This window comes from Ascidia mentula, chromosome 2 (assembly GCF_947561715.1).
Source record: "Ascidia mentula chromosome 2, kaAscMent1.1, whole genome shotgun sequence".
Lineage (NCBI taxonomy): Eukaryota > Metazoa > Chordata > Ascidiacea > Phlebobranchia > Ascidiidae > Ascidia > Ascidia mentula.
The window spans coordinates 10,520,192-10,532,789 of record NC_138567.1 but is presented as its reverse complement, the minus strand read 5'-3'; the positions used below and the strand labels follow the sequence as shown (position 1 = coordinate 10,532,789).

At 41.8% G+C, this 12,598-nt stretch overlaps 3 protein-coding genes across 15 annotated transcripts; all 3 read right to left on the bottom strand.

Annotated features, from left to right (window-relative positions):
- Positions 1 to 638: 638 nt before the first annotated feature.
- Positions 639 to 6,951, bottom strand: LOC145888697 (uncharacterized). Its single transcript, XM_082979515.1, has 6 exons — positions 6,738 to 6,951; positions 3,488 to 3,730; positions 2,533 to 2,764; positions 1,671 to 1,966; positions 1,438 to 1,515; positions 639 to 798 (listed from the first exon to the last, which is right to left on the bottom strand). Exons 1-6 carry the CDS (start codon positions 6,895 to 6,897, stop codon positions 794 to 796), a joined length of 1,014 nt encoding a protein of 337 aa, XP_082835641.1. The 5' UTR covers positions 6,898 to 6,951; the 3' UTR covers positions 639 to 793.
- Positions 6,952 to 8,151: 1,200 nt separating this feature from the next.
- Positions 8,152 to 9,171, bottom strand: LOC145888699 (uncharacterized). Its single transcript, XM_082979518.1, has 2 exons — positions 9,011 to 9,171; positions 8,152 to 8,368 (listed from the first exon to the last, which is right to left on the bottom strand). Exons 1-2 carry the CDS (start codon positions 9,169 to 9,171, stop codon positions 8,152 to 8,154), a joined length of 378 nt encoding a protein of 125 aa, XP_082835644.1.
- Positions 9,082 to 11,942, bottom strand: LOC145888698 (uncharacterized). Of its 13 annotated transcripts, none has more exons than XR_014399452.1 (5): positions 11,213 to 11,942; positions 11,093 to 11,154; positions 10,154 to 10,915; positions 9,364 to 10,003; positions 9,082 to 9,213 (listed from the first exon to the last, which is right to left on the bottom strand). XR_014399452.1 is itself a non-coding variant. In XM_082979517.1 (3 exons), exons 1-3 carry the CDS (start codon positions 10,824 to 10,826, stop codon positions 9,466 to 9,468), a joined length of 840 nt encoding a protein of 279 aa, XP_082835643.1. In that variant the 5' UTR covers positions 10,827 to 11,942; the 3' UTR covers positions 9,445 to 9,465. The 13 variants fall into 13 exon arrangements, 1 of the variants encoding a protein (XP_082835643.1); XR_014399459.1 differs by lacking the exons at positions 11,093 to 11,154; positions 11,213 to 11,942 and having other exon boundaries at positions 10,154 to 10,345; positions 10,446 to 10,594; positions 10,674 to 10,788; XR_014399456.1 differs by having other exon boundaries at positions 9,364 to 9,522; positions 9,611 to 9,765; positions 10,154 to 11,942.
- Between the last annotated feature and the right edge of the window lie 656 nt (positions 11,943 to 12,598).

Below are 12,598 nucleotides of genomic sequence, written 5' to 3'. Positions count from 1 at the left end.
GTACTTTGTAGATTGCAATCATCCCTTTGAGGAAACGAAGGAATGCAACACAGAGAAGTGCACTAGTAAGCAGATTAAACTGTAACAAATAAGAGGAAATTTGGTTGCAGGTAGCATTTTTATTTTAGTCAATTGAGCTAGAGAGATTGGGTAAACTTGATGCTTTAAACCTTTGATTTTTGTTATATTTAATATTTTGTGTTATTATGAAAAATGTTGGATGTAAAACTATACAACACAACTCTTTCAGATTCTTCGGGCGAATGAGTAGCCGGGGATTGCCAATCTTAAGGCAACCACTGCACCAATATTTCAAAAACTAACTGATGTTGAAAACAGTCTACGGTATTATTGTATATATTGCGTTAAAACGCACGTTCTAATAAATTTTGCTGCATGAACTCGTGTTCCTTAAAACCGCTACAAACCAGGTCAGCTTAGCTCATATGAAGCAAAAGGCATTTTAATAAGTACTCGAAAGGCTATATGGTCGTTTTTGTAATGCTAACTATGTCTGTGCGAAATTATACTCACTTGCTTTTAAACCTTTAAAGCTTTAAATCATGCGTTTTGTATGTAGAGTTACAATAAAATTCGTTGACAAAAAACACTGGAAAGGGTCTAATCTTACAGTCAAATGCCGGTCTATGCACACAGGTTTATTGGGAACATTCTCCAACAGAATATGTACATGGGAAATGCACATTAGTGAAACGTCCGAAAGACTTGGAAGCAAAACAAAGACTTTTTGAGTTAATCTCGTCAGTAAACAGGAAATCAGCTATTCTTCTGGTTAGCCTGAAAATAAATAAATTAATTTTAAATGACATTCAAATCGCAAGAGGAAATTACTTGTATTTCGGGTGCGAAAAAAGATCTTTTCCGTCAAGGAAATAAGGATAAATAGTTTGTCCAATTTGTTTTCGATAATTACGTGGAATCATGAAAAATACCGCCAGATTTAAAAAAAAGACTCTTCATGAAAAAAAAGCAAAAACTAGCAGACCTATTTATTCAACATTAAGTTATATAAAGGAAAACCTAAGTTAATCGTCGTTATGTTGTTTCTGATATGTACATACATATAAATATATATATTTCGCCTACAATCTGGCATCGTCAGTATCACTTTAGCGCTTAACACATAACATAAAAGAGAATGTTATGTTGAACATATCAGTTCCAAAAAACGTATTCCAGAAAATCAGATTACAACCTGTTTAAATGAATTTGAAAATGTGTTGTGAGAGCAATTAAGGGATTTTTACCATCGTTCGACACATAATAAATATTTTAATTACGAACAACTGTTAGCTTCCTTCAACATACAAGCAATTTGTTCGTAAGACCAATACTATTGCAACAACGATTAACTTCACACAAAGATCTGAGCTATCCTCTTTAGCAGTACTCCAAACACTATAAATGTCAACTAACCAGGAATTTTAATGCACATCACTGGACAAGTACCACCGCTGGTGTCACACGGTACGGTGTACAAAGTACCTTCGCAACCTAAAAATCACAGTAATGTTTGCAAAATATTGTTTGTTTATTGTATGTTAAATACGGCAAACCAGTCGTAATGTCCGTAATTGGCAAACGTTGATTTACAGTGAGAAAACAATTATTTCATCCCCAAAATCTATCACCGCCGTAACGGCACTTACGACAGGGACTTGGTTGGTCGGGACTGATACCAATTAATGAATCAAATGGGCAATCTTCGCGCATCTCAGGTTCATCTTCGCTTCTCGCGGGAGTAGCGCCTTCTGGTCGCAGATCCCTTTTCTTCTGCCTCCTCCTGTTCCTCGTCAAATCCATTGTGGTGGTTTCTATTGGTGGAGGTTTGGTTGTGGTGCTTGTTGGAGGAACGAAGGTGGAGTAAAAGTTTCGGCCGTACCCCGGGACGCCATTGTTGCCGACCGTGGCCCCAACATGGGACGGGGGGCAGAGTAATGGCTTTCTGTTCGACAATAAGAGGTTACGAAACTTAATATTGTCAAAACGTGGAAAGATTATTAGGTTTTAAAACAAACCAGCATTTTTATGACGACTATGATGTGCGTAAAACACGGAATGATATAAACAGCTTTGTACTGTAGCGACATAATATGTTGTAAAGATGTTCCGTCGCGGGTTGCGTTAGTTTCAGTGCGTGTTGCCTTTTTCGTGCGATTCTCTCACGTGTCATGTGTCACGCCATGTTTGCATCATTCGATTGACTACGAACAAAGAGCAAGCACGCCACAGTACACACTTCAATGCTCTAACACATCATAACCCTAACATTTTATAATTCAAATAAAATTTAATCAATATGCGGAACTCAACTATAGCAAATGACATGAATTCCCGTTTTAATATGCGTTTTATCTGAATTTTAGTGGAGCTTTTTTGTGCAAAAACAACATTTTCATGACCTAACAGTGTTAAGAAAAAAGTAAAAACTGTGTTTAAAAAAACGTTGTTCACGCAGAGAGTTTATATTCATGGCGCCCCTGCTTTCAAAAGAGCGCTTGTGTGACTTACGAGTAGCATTTTCCGTCGGAGCCGAGCAGTGGCCGCAACAAGGGACATCCGCAACCCGACTCACATATTCCGTTGCAACCAGTCACGTGACCGTAGAGGTAGTTGGTCTTCTGATACTGGCTTGCGAATGGGTGGAAGTTTCTGGGGCTGTAATAGGGAAAGGCGACTTGAACCCTGTTACAGTGATGCGGACATGGCTTGCATGAGTAGTGGATCTGATTGAAGGGACAAGCTGCGAAAAATAGTATCACGGTTATTTGTGTGGTGGTTTCAGGAAACCCTTGTTATGGCCACGTTCTGTGTAGTTAGTGCTACTGTAAGATAATATCACATATGTTTGCATGGGCTTACTCTTCCCGGCAAAGCAAGTGTACGAACTATATGATGTTATTACCGGTAAAGCAATATAATGTTATTTTAGCAGCACATAATGAAGCTAGTCTAATCTCGCTAAAGCTCGTGCGACTAAAGTTTTTAATAGTCTGCTTTCTCTGTGTCAAACCGCCCCCACAATCACATGATCACGAACCCCATTTACCCCAGTTGGTGAGTTGAACTAAAAATGAAATTGTAAAAGTTCTGACATAACCAACAAAAAATTGTCAGAGAGCTGATAAAATTTTGTTGGTTGTTTATTGAGAAACAGAAACAATCAATCTCTGCACAGTTTTTAAGTTTTTGGTTCTAAGATTAACATCTAAAGTAACGACAAAAACTTCCAATGACTTAAGATTGGTACGGGCTAACCAGATTTGGTTTAGTGCACTATGTAGCAAATGAAATGAAACTTACAGCAAGGCTGAATGTTACACCTCCTCGATGATAACAATAATACTTTACTTTGGTGGTTTAGTTGGCGACAAATATTTATATCCTGTACCACTGTAGACGAACAAGGGACAAATGCGAACAAACAGAGATTGAAAAGACGCACAAATTTCCAAAGCAGACTTACCACAGGCGCCAGTGTTGCAGGGCTTCTGTTGTATCTCCACCTTGTAACCGGTACCCTTCCAATAACGCCTAATCAGGTCTAATGGAGACCCTCGACCATTAGACGACGGACCACACCTATATGTGGGCACTTCCTGGCCACCGTTGGCAAGGCAACGTCGCGTGCGTTCCATCATACCACCGCCACAAACTTTATCGCACTCCGTGTAGTTGGACCATTCCGTATACGCGTACCGCACCGGAACTGAAAGTAAACACAGTAATTATTAAACAGTAACAGTAAGCCGAGAAGAAGTAATAATTACAAGACAGTTGAAAAATTGTGGATGAAGCACCAAACGTATGTTGTAATCGCAACCATGTACGGCCAAGTTTAAGAAAGACTAACAGTAATTTGATCTGGATTTGGCACAATAATCTACGAACAATATATGCAAAACGATAGTGTTGTTCATCATATTCGTATGTACAACTGTCAGCACTTTTTGCAATGAGGACTTCAACATTAAGATACCCTTTATAATAAGTTACATATTCCCACTGAAAATGCCAATCCCAACTCCCAACTGATACTCACACAAAACCTTTTCATAACAATCATAACACGTGTCAAATTACAATTAGGTTCACATGGAAACGAAACGATCAAGGGCATTTCCGTAAGTAATTGAAAGGAGCTCACGTTCTTTCACAATTACCGCCAATGCACTTCCATTGCACACAATTATGCAACCACCAAGAAAAAAATGCAAGGATGCACAGACACATCAAACATACCAATCCAAAGGGTGTGTAAAACATTATTCGTTCTGTTGACGCTTTGGACGTCTAGGTGAGGTTATTACATCAAAAATAACATCAACCTTACATGATGATGGTATAAGTATATATCCAAACGTGTCAAACATGAAGTCGCTCCTATAACAATTTGTATCTGAAATTGTTTCAGCTGAATATGTATATGTAGAATATCCGTGCATTTATTCGCTCGTCGTTTTCTACGCTTTCACGCCAACTTTGGCGATTAAATGGCAAAGTTTTGGCAAGTCAGTAATGCGATTTGACATTTTGTTAATGTAGTTCATAAAGGTGCTGAGCACGACTTGGAAATCGTGAAAGAAATCGTGGGTCGTTGACGAGCAATCAACGATGATTGGGGGACTTCCTGAGAATTTAGGACTTTTCTTTTTCGCGCCGAGCTCACTTGTAACAAACATAAGTTCGTCAACACCTATGTAAAAAGCTACAACGAATGTCAAAGTAAACCAATGTACGTGCACTGCGGGCGATGAAATGGGATTTTCAGCTCATATTGCGCTGTCTGGCGCATTCGGCGGTAAGCGAGGTTTCGGTCAAAAAGTTTTACGACAAACAATTCTGTCTTCTGTTCTTGTAGAATATACAAAGCGGTTGATTTAGTCTAGACGTGTTTGTTTGTGTTGCGTCTGGGGTAGATGGCTCACATAACAAAACCCCTGTGTTACGGATAAATAAAAAGACTTTTCTTTTTCGCGCCGAGCTCAGTTTGATCAAAACGGAATGGACAAACCAATAATGCAAGTTTCTTGTGCTTATGCCAAAATATATTTCTAAGCAGAAAGGAATGAACTGACTGCTAAAAGTTTTTAACGCATTCGAAATTTCAAAACAATATTCATTTTAGTTTACAATGTCGAAGAAGTAGTGTTCCTCCCCTGCTATTAATCAACACAGAAACAATTCAGCCATGAAAGCCATTTTTTTAGATTTTCCTTGATCTAATTTGGACACGACTTGTAACAAACATAAGTTCGTCAACACCAATGTAAAAAGCTACAACGAATGTCAAAGTAAACCAATGTACGTGCACTGCGGGCGATGAAATGGGATTTTCAGCTCATATTGCGCTGTCTGGCGCATTCGGCGGTAAGCGAGGTTTCGGTCAAAAAGTTTTACGACAAACAATTCTGTCTCCTGTTCTTGTAGAATATACAAAGCGGTTGATTTAGTCTAGACGTGTTTGTTTGTGTTGCGTCTGGGGTAGATGGCTCACATAACAAAACCCCTGTGTTACGGATAAATTGTTTATTGCACTGTTGGCCACACGTACATTACGCAATCTTTTCATGTTTATACATTGTTGCCAAAAGTTGATTTAAATGTTGTTACGTTTGTTGTGAGTTCAATAAACGTATTGACTGTAAGTATTGTCATTTGGGTGCAAAATATTTGGAGTTAATAACTTTGAAGATGAAAGCCAAAGCTAAAATGCTGTTATACATTAGTAATAGTAAACGTTTCGAACACTAACTGCGTTCATCATCAGTACTACACATGCATTTTCATGCGTGAAATGTCAAGAGCGACATTCCCAGTAATGTTTCCGCGACAACAATCTCGAAAACAACCGTCACCCTCGTTGACTCATTGTCTGCAGCGAACGACAATCAATATTTTGCGTCATAGGCATCGCGTTAGGTTGGGAAGATTGAAAGTTGTGTGTGTGTCGTGGGAGAATTACGGCGAAGGGGTGTGCGCAAAGCGGAAATCGAAGTGGACAAAGTAGTCGGACGTACAAATAACGACCACCACGCCTAACTACTAGGGTTACCATCAACATGGACTAAAAAATATGCACGCTGCTTTTGATGCCGAAATATGACAACAGGCTTTTGATTAAATTTACGATCGTGGTTTTTGTAAACAACAACGGGGTCGGTGCTATTTTTTCGCAGGGACCGTAAAGTCCTAGATTCACGAAAGGTCCAATTTGGAGCGAAGCGGTCAATCACAAAGGTACATAAAACTACGCCACAACATCAAACGAAGCAAGACAATTTATAGGTCACCATAGAGGCTGGTGTTTTATGAGTTAGTGTCACGAATAGAAAAGAGATGTGAGAATATTTTAGTCGGACGCAGCACTTTGCGTCAATCATACAAATTAATGATCTTTTTAGACCTGCAGGTCGCGGCCAGGTTCGAATTCCTTTGGTCTCCCAATTCAAAAACACGACACAGGCAACAACTTAATATGTAATTTACATATTATTCACTTATTTTCAGCTGCAAGTATTTTCAGCTTCAAAACATTGCGATGTCAATGCAGAAACTATACGGTGCGATGAGCTTGTGCCTCACAGGGTGATGCACATAAAAAATAACCATGGCGACTGGGTTCGAATATAAGTTGAGCTTGTAATGAATCCATGCACATCATGCAAACTGGCAAACAATGGCCATGATGACTAAATCGCACTTGTAAATCTTACCTGTGCTGGTGTTTCGCGGTCTTACAGGCTCGGGGAGTGGCAAGTTGGGAAATCCGATAAATGTGAGGAAATCCTCAAGGTTTCTCGGCTGTGGGGGAAAGTGGTGAGGTGTAGCGAACGTGGAACAAAATAACGCAAAAACTACGACAAGTCTAAGCATGATTGCTGGTGGTTGTTGCACACCTGGAGAAAAGACTTCAAACCGTTAAGTGAAATAACTTAATTGTAGTGGCGAGGACAGAAGTGCAAATGGTTTTTCCTCGGTTTTAAGACATTGAATATTTTGTTAAATAAGTTACATTGATGATTTGATTTTTCAAAAGGACGATTAATAAAATGCCTGACGAAACAAAGCAGTCTAACCAAAACACCGCTGCTTGTTCTTCTTCTTCAAATGCTGTAAGGTGGCTCAAAATTAGATTCTAAAAATATTAACTCGCAACTCCAACAAATAAACATCTACATCTCACATTTGTCTTCTCGATAAAAATTTTCTTGTCTGCGCCTCCAAGTGCTTTGTACGACCTTCTGCTTACAATGAACCGTCGTCCTGGACTTTATTGTGATCGTGCAACCACTGATGCCTTCTTCATCTCCTGACGCCCCGCGGGCCACTTACAAAACAAGCCGAAGCTGAACCATTTTTGAATTATCCAAAGATTCGAGGTAAATAATGCTGTTTTGTATTGCCATAAACCTCAACCCGATTTCTCTTAATTTTGTCGCTGTTCAACGTATAAAACCACAAACAAAAGGTTTTCACACTTGCAGGTTTTAATATAAATCAAACCATGCAAGTTAATAAAACTAAAACGAAGTGGCTTCAAACACTAAAACGCGATTGTTCTCGCTCGGATTTGATGCGTTGCTACAAGTTACGGCGTTTGTTCAATTTCTGTCCGAAGCGATCCGACAATGAACGTGTTGGAAATCGTGAAAGAAATCGTGGGTCGTTGACGAGCAATCAACGATGATTGGGGGACTTCCTGAGAATTTGGGACTTTTCTTTTTCGCGCCGAGCTCAGTTTGAAAACGGAATGGACAAACCAACAATACAAGTTTCTTGTGCTTATGCCAAAATATATTTCTAAGCTGTAAGGAATGAACTGCTAAAAGTTTTTAACGCATTCGAAATTACAAAACAATATTCATTTAAGTTTACAATGTCGAAGAAATAGAGTTCCTACCCTGCTATTAATCAACACAGAAACAATTCAGCCATGAAAGCCATTTTTTAGATTTTCCTTAATCTAATTTGGACACGACTTGTAACAAAGATAAGTTCGTCAACACCGATGTAAAAAGCTACAACGAATGTCAAAGTAAACCAATGTACGTGCACTGCGGGCGATGAAATTGGATTTTCAGCTCATTCTGCGCAGTTTGACGCATTCGGCGGTAAGCGAAGTTTCGTTCAAAAAGTTTTACGACAAACAATTCTGTCTCCTGTGTAACCGAAGTTAGCTTGTGCGGTTGTTGCGTTCGACTCCCCCATTGCTCGCGGGGTGATATGGCGTCGTTCGGGTCTTTTGCAACCCATCAACCTCACCAGTTCTGCAAATAATTTGCTTTCGAAATTCCACCTTTGATCGGAGTGAATTACCTCAGGTACCCCATATACCGTTAGCCACCTGTGAAACAAAATGTTTGCTGTTTCATATGCGGTTTGATGCCGCATAGGCCACGCTCTGACATATTTTGAGAATAAATCACAAGCGACTAGGATATACTGGTATCCTGTCCTGGTTAACGGAAGTGGACCAAGCACATCAATCTCAACGCGTTGCATCGGTCGCATTTCTTGTGATGGAACTAACGGTGCTCGGGTGGTAGTGGTTGGTTTCTTATTTCGCTGACAGTGTTCGCATTTACGGCAATAAGCCTCGGTCTCTTCTCTCCATTTTAGCCAGTAAAAACGCTGTGACAGTTTGCTCAGGGTTTTAGCCATTCCCAAGTGTCCCCCGCCGTGTACCTGGTCGTGGCACGCGGACAGCACTTCGCTGCGCATGGCAAAGGGTACCAACACTTTCCGAACATCGTTTAAACCTGGCACCGCACCAGGGTCAGTAATGAATAGCACCCCACCGTGACATGAGAGCCGCTAGAAAAGGCTCCATAAGTGTTTTGTCTCTGCCGACAGGCGTTTGACGTGGCGAAAAGACGGCCTTATACCCTGTTGCACCCACAGGACGCAAACTTAAGTCCCCATACTGCGCTTCTGCTACATGGGTGGACTCATACCCGTACTCCGCCTTTAAATCAAGTGCAAGTACCTCTTCCAATGACCCATCCCCACGAACTGTGTAAGGGAATCCGTCATCTTCCGGTTGTCTCCGGCTGAGCGCGTCTTCGTTTGTGTGCTTCTTTCCGGGCCGGTGTTGAAGATCAAAATCGTAACTAGCCAGGTGTTCAACCCATCGAGCACATTGTCCATAGAGTTCCCTGGATCTCCACAGCCAGCGAAGGGATGAATGGTCTGTGCGCAACAAAACTTTCGATCCGAGCAAATAACGGCGATACAACTTAATCGCAAATATGACGGCCAGCAATTCCTTGCGAGTTGTGGAATAATGCTTTTCAGCTTTGCTCAATGATCTACTGCCGTAGGCGATCACATGCTCCTTACCGTCAATTTCCTGACCGAGAACACAACCTACGGCTGTGTCCGAGGCATCGGTGTCCAACACGGAGGGTCGGCTGAAGTCGTGATCTGTTGTCGGAATTCTTTTCAGGCTGGCGAACGCCTGCTGGCAACTGTCCGTCCAGACAAAGCGACGTCCCTTTTCTGTCAATTTGTGTAAGGGGGAGGAGATACGAGCGTAATCTTTAACAAACTTTCTGTAATACGATGTAAGACCCACAAATTGACGCACCTGTTTTACAGATTTTGGTACTGGTCAATCTTTAACTGGTCGTACCTTATCGGGGTCGCATCGTATTCCATGTTTTGACACTACGTGGCCAAGGAATCGCACTTCATCTTTGAACAGGTCGCACTTCGTGGGCTTTAGTGTAAGTCCAGCCGACTCTAGGCGTGAAAGAACATCAAGACGCTGCATGTGTTCGTTGAAATTTCTACCATAAACAATCACATCGTCTAAATATGCGAGTGTTCCTTGCCACTCTATACCCTGCAGCACAATACGCATTAGGTGTTGGAAGCTTGTCGCTGAGTTGCATAATCCTATAGTCATCACGGTGAATGCAAACAAACCCATGTGACTGGCAAAGGCTGTCTTCTCCCTTGATTGTTCGTCCATGGGGATCTGCCAGTAGCCAGATTTCAGATCAAGGGTGGAAAAGAAACGTGACCCAGACATTTCATCCAGGCTATCATAAACCCGGGGAATAGGGTAACTGTTTTTTTTTGGTTGCTTCGTTTACTTGTCGATAGTCGACGCAAAATCGCAACTCACCAGACTTCTTTTTCACCAGAACAATTGAACTTGACCATGGCGAGGTTGAAGGTCTCACGAGTCCTTGGCTTCGCATTTCGTTGATGATCTTCTCGACCTCCGTTTTATGATGGATGGACATTCTTCGAGGATGTTGACGAATTGGTGCCGCATCCCCGGTGTCGATCAAATGTCGAACAAGATCAGTCCGGCCTAGGTCAGAGTTACATGTCGAAAATGCTTTTTGATGGCGGCAAAGAAGTTTTAAAACATCCGCCCTCTGGGTTGCCGACAACCCATCACTGATACTCACGCCTTGGTGAATGCATTCCCAGCTTTCTTCATTGGTCGGTGTCTGTGCATAGGAGACATTGCAAACTTCCTCTGTAGGTTGCACACCGCTATCTTCAACAACAACACACCATTCCGACGATGGGCATGCAACGTTGCCAAAGGCGTGTACTGGAATCGCGACAGCAACCCTTGTTGCTGATGGTACTAGGATTGGGACATCGCTAAAATTGGCTATACGTATGTTTACCTCATTTTTCCGCACAGTTGAAACACAGTTCGCTGTACAGAGTCCAATCTTGTCTGTAAATCCCGGTCTTCGCGCAATATACACTTCAAAGTCGGGGATGTCTTCTTTGCGGGCGTCAAGGTGGTAACGACATGTGATCCACACCTCCGACATTGAAGGGACTTCTGTGGCGCCGGTCACACAAGTATCTCTGGTACGTTGTACGAAAGACGACGAGAGTAATGGTACCTTGGCACGGTCCGCTGTCAACAAATTTTGGTCGTAACACACACTGCAGCGGTTCTTCTGCAGAAAATCCAATCCCAAAATTAAGTGGTGAGTGACGCCCGACGCGACATATAAACACGTGGGTGCATCTAACCCTCCCAGTTTAACATTCACAGTGATTTTTCCAATAACTGAAACCAAACTACCATTACCTCCAGAAAGCGTTCGTTTTGGCCCAGCGGGGAGATTTTGAGGCGATCATTGCTCAACGTCTCTAAACACTTTTGGCTAATCAAAGATACACTTGCACCTGTATCAACTAAAGCACATACCGGCTCCGAAGCGATGGAAACGTTGACAAACCGGACTAATTGGGGTTTGGTGGGACTCTTGCTCATGTTCTGATTATTGGTAGGATTCGAAGTTTTGGGTTCCGTGTCCTTCAAACATACACTTGCTTTTTCCTCTTGGGTCACAGGCGTACCAGGTCTTTTATTGAAATTCCTGCAAGGCGTAAAACTGGTATGAAAGCCGCGCTTACCTTGCATGGGGCAAAATCTTTGCAAATGTCCTGGTTTACCACAGGTGAAACAGCGTCGATCCAACCTGTCTGCCATCTGATGTAGTGTTGGTTTCCCCAATCGCTGCACTTCGCGGCGTACAAGCTCAATGTCCTTCTGGAGCGCGGTCACAGTTTTTTGGAATTCTCGAACGCCGATGTCTGCATCCTTTTCCGGTTGTTTTGATTCGGATGGAACTTAAACATCACGACGACACACGCCTAAAACCTGGGACATTTCCGGTACATGCGTGGACAAAACCATCTGAGCGGCCGTCCAAAAGTCCTGTTTATATTCCAACCGTTGCGGCAGGGACCTGGCCATGTGCTGGTCCAACATGCCAACAAAGAGTAATGAATATAAAACCTCGTTTTTAATAGTCTCCTCCGTGGGATAAGGGATAAGCCATATTCATTTAAGTTTACAATGTCGAAGAAATAGAGTTCCTACCCTGCTATTAATCAACACAGAAACAATTCAGCCATGAAAGCCATTTTTTAGATTTTCCTAAATCTAATTTGGACACGACTACTAACAAACATAAGTTCGTCAACACCTATGTAAAAAGCTACAACGAATGTCAAAGTAAACCAATGTACGTGCACTGCGGGCGATGAAATTGGATTTTCATCTCACTCTGCGCTGTCTGACGCATTCGGCGGTAAGCGAAGTTTCGTTCAAAAAATTTTACGACAAACAATTCTGTCTCCTGTGTAACCGAAATGAGCTTGTCTTGGGCCTAGGCTACTCTGCACTAACGGCCTATCGCAGAGGCCTGGAGTCACACGACCAAGTAAAATAGAAAAACGCTAATAGGTATAAAAAGAATAAAACGATAAAAGCGCGAATAAAACAACGTTTGTTCTAAGACTGGCACAAAATACACATTCCACTACGACTAGCGTTCATCAACAAATACCACATAAGATCTCCCACCAAAACCAGTGTTTACCACACGCCACCTCCAGAGAACTGTCTGGCTTTTCGCTCATTATTTCTCTCGCCAGCGCTTGACCAATCATTTCTGCCCGCGTTTGCCACGCAAGCCTGATCACTCGGGCATATTAAAACGAGTAAATTGCAAAATAATTACAAATATATTATAAAGGTGAGTGTGAAAAGTAAACAAAGAAAAACATGTGGTGAGTTAAAGTGAAG

Excerpts from the sequence above, each read along its gene's own strand:
- LOC145888698 (XM_082979517.1), bottom strand. The coding sequence starts at position 10,826 with ATGTCGGAGGTGTGGATCACATGTCGTTACCACCTTGACGCCCGCAAA. Across the intron at positions 9,766-10,153 it reads TCTGGTGAAAAAGAAGTCTG|AGTCGGCTGGACTTACACTA; the intron begins GTGAGTTGCGAT and ends TTTCACGCCTAG. Across the intron at positions 9,523-9,655 it reads TACGATGCGACCCCGATAAG|AAAAGGGACGTCGCTTTGTC; the intron begins GTACGACCAGTT and ends ACAAATTGACAG.
- LOC145888697 (XM_082979515.1), bottom strand. The coding sequence starts at position 6,897 with ATGCTTAGACTTGTCGTAGTTTTTGCGTTATTTTGTTCCACGTTCGCT. Across the intron at positions 2,765-3,487 it reads CTGCAACACTGGCGCCTGTG|CTTGTCCCTTCAATCAGATC; the intron begins GTAAGTCTGCTT and ends TATTTTTCGCAG. Across the intron at positions 1,516-1,670 it reads CGACCAACCAAGTCCCTGTC|GTTGCGAAGGTACTTTGTAC; the intron begins GTAAGTGCCGTT and ends TGTGATTTTTAG.
- LOC145888699 (XM_082979518.1), bottom strand. The coding sequence starts at position 9,171 with ATGGACAATGTGCTCGATGGGTTGAACACCTGGCTAGTTACGATTTTG. Across the intron at positions 8,369-9,010 it reads GGGATGGGTCATTGGAAGAG|GTGGCTAACGGTATATGGGG; the intron begins GTACTTGCACTT and ends TTTGTTTCACAG.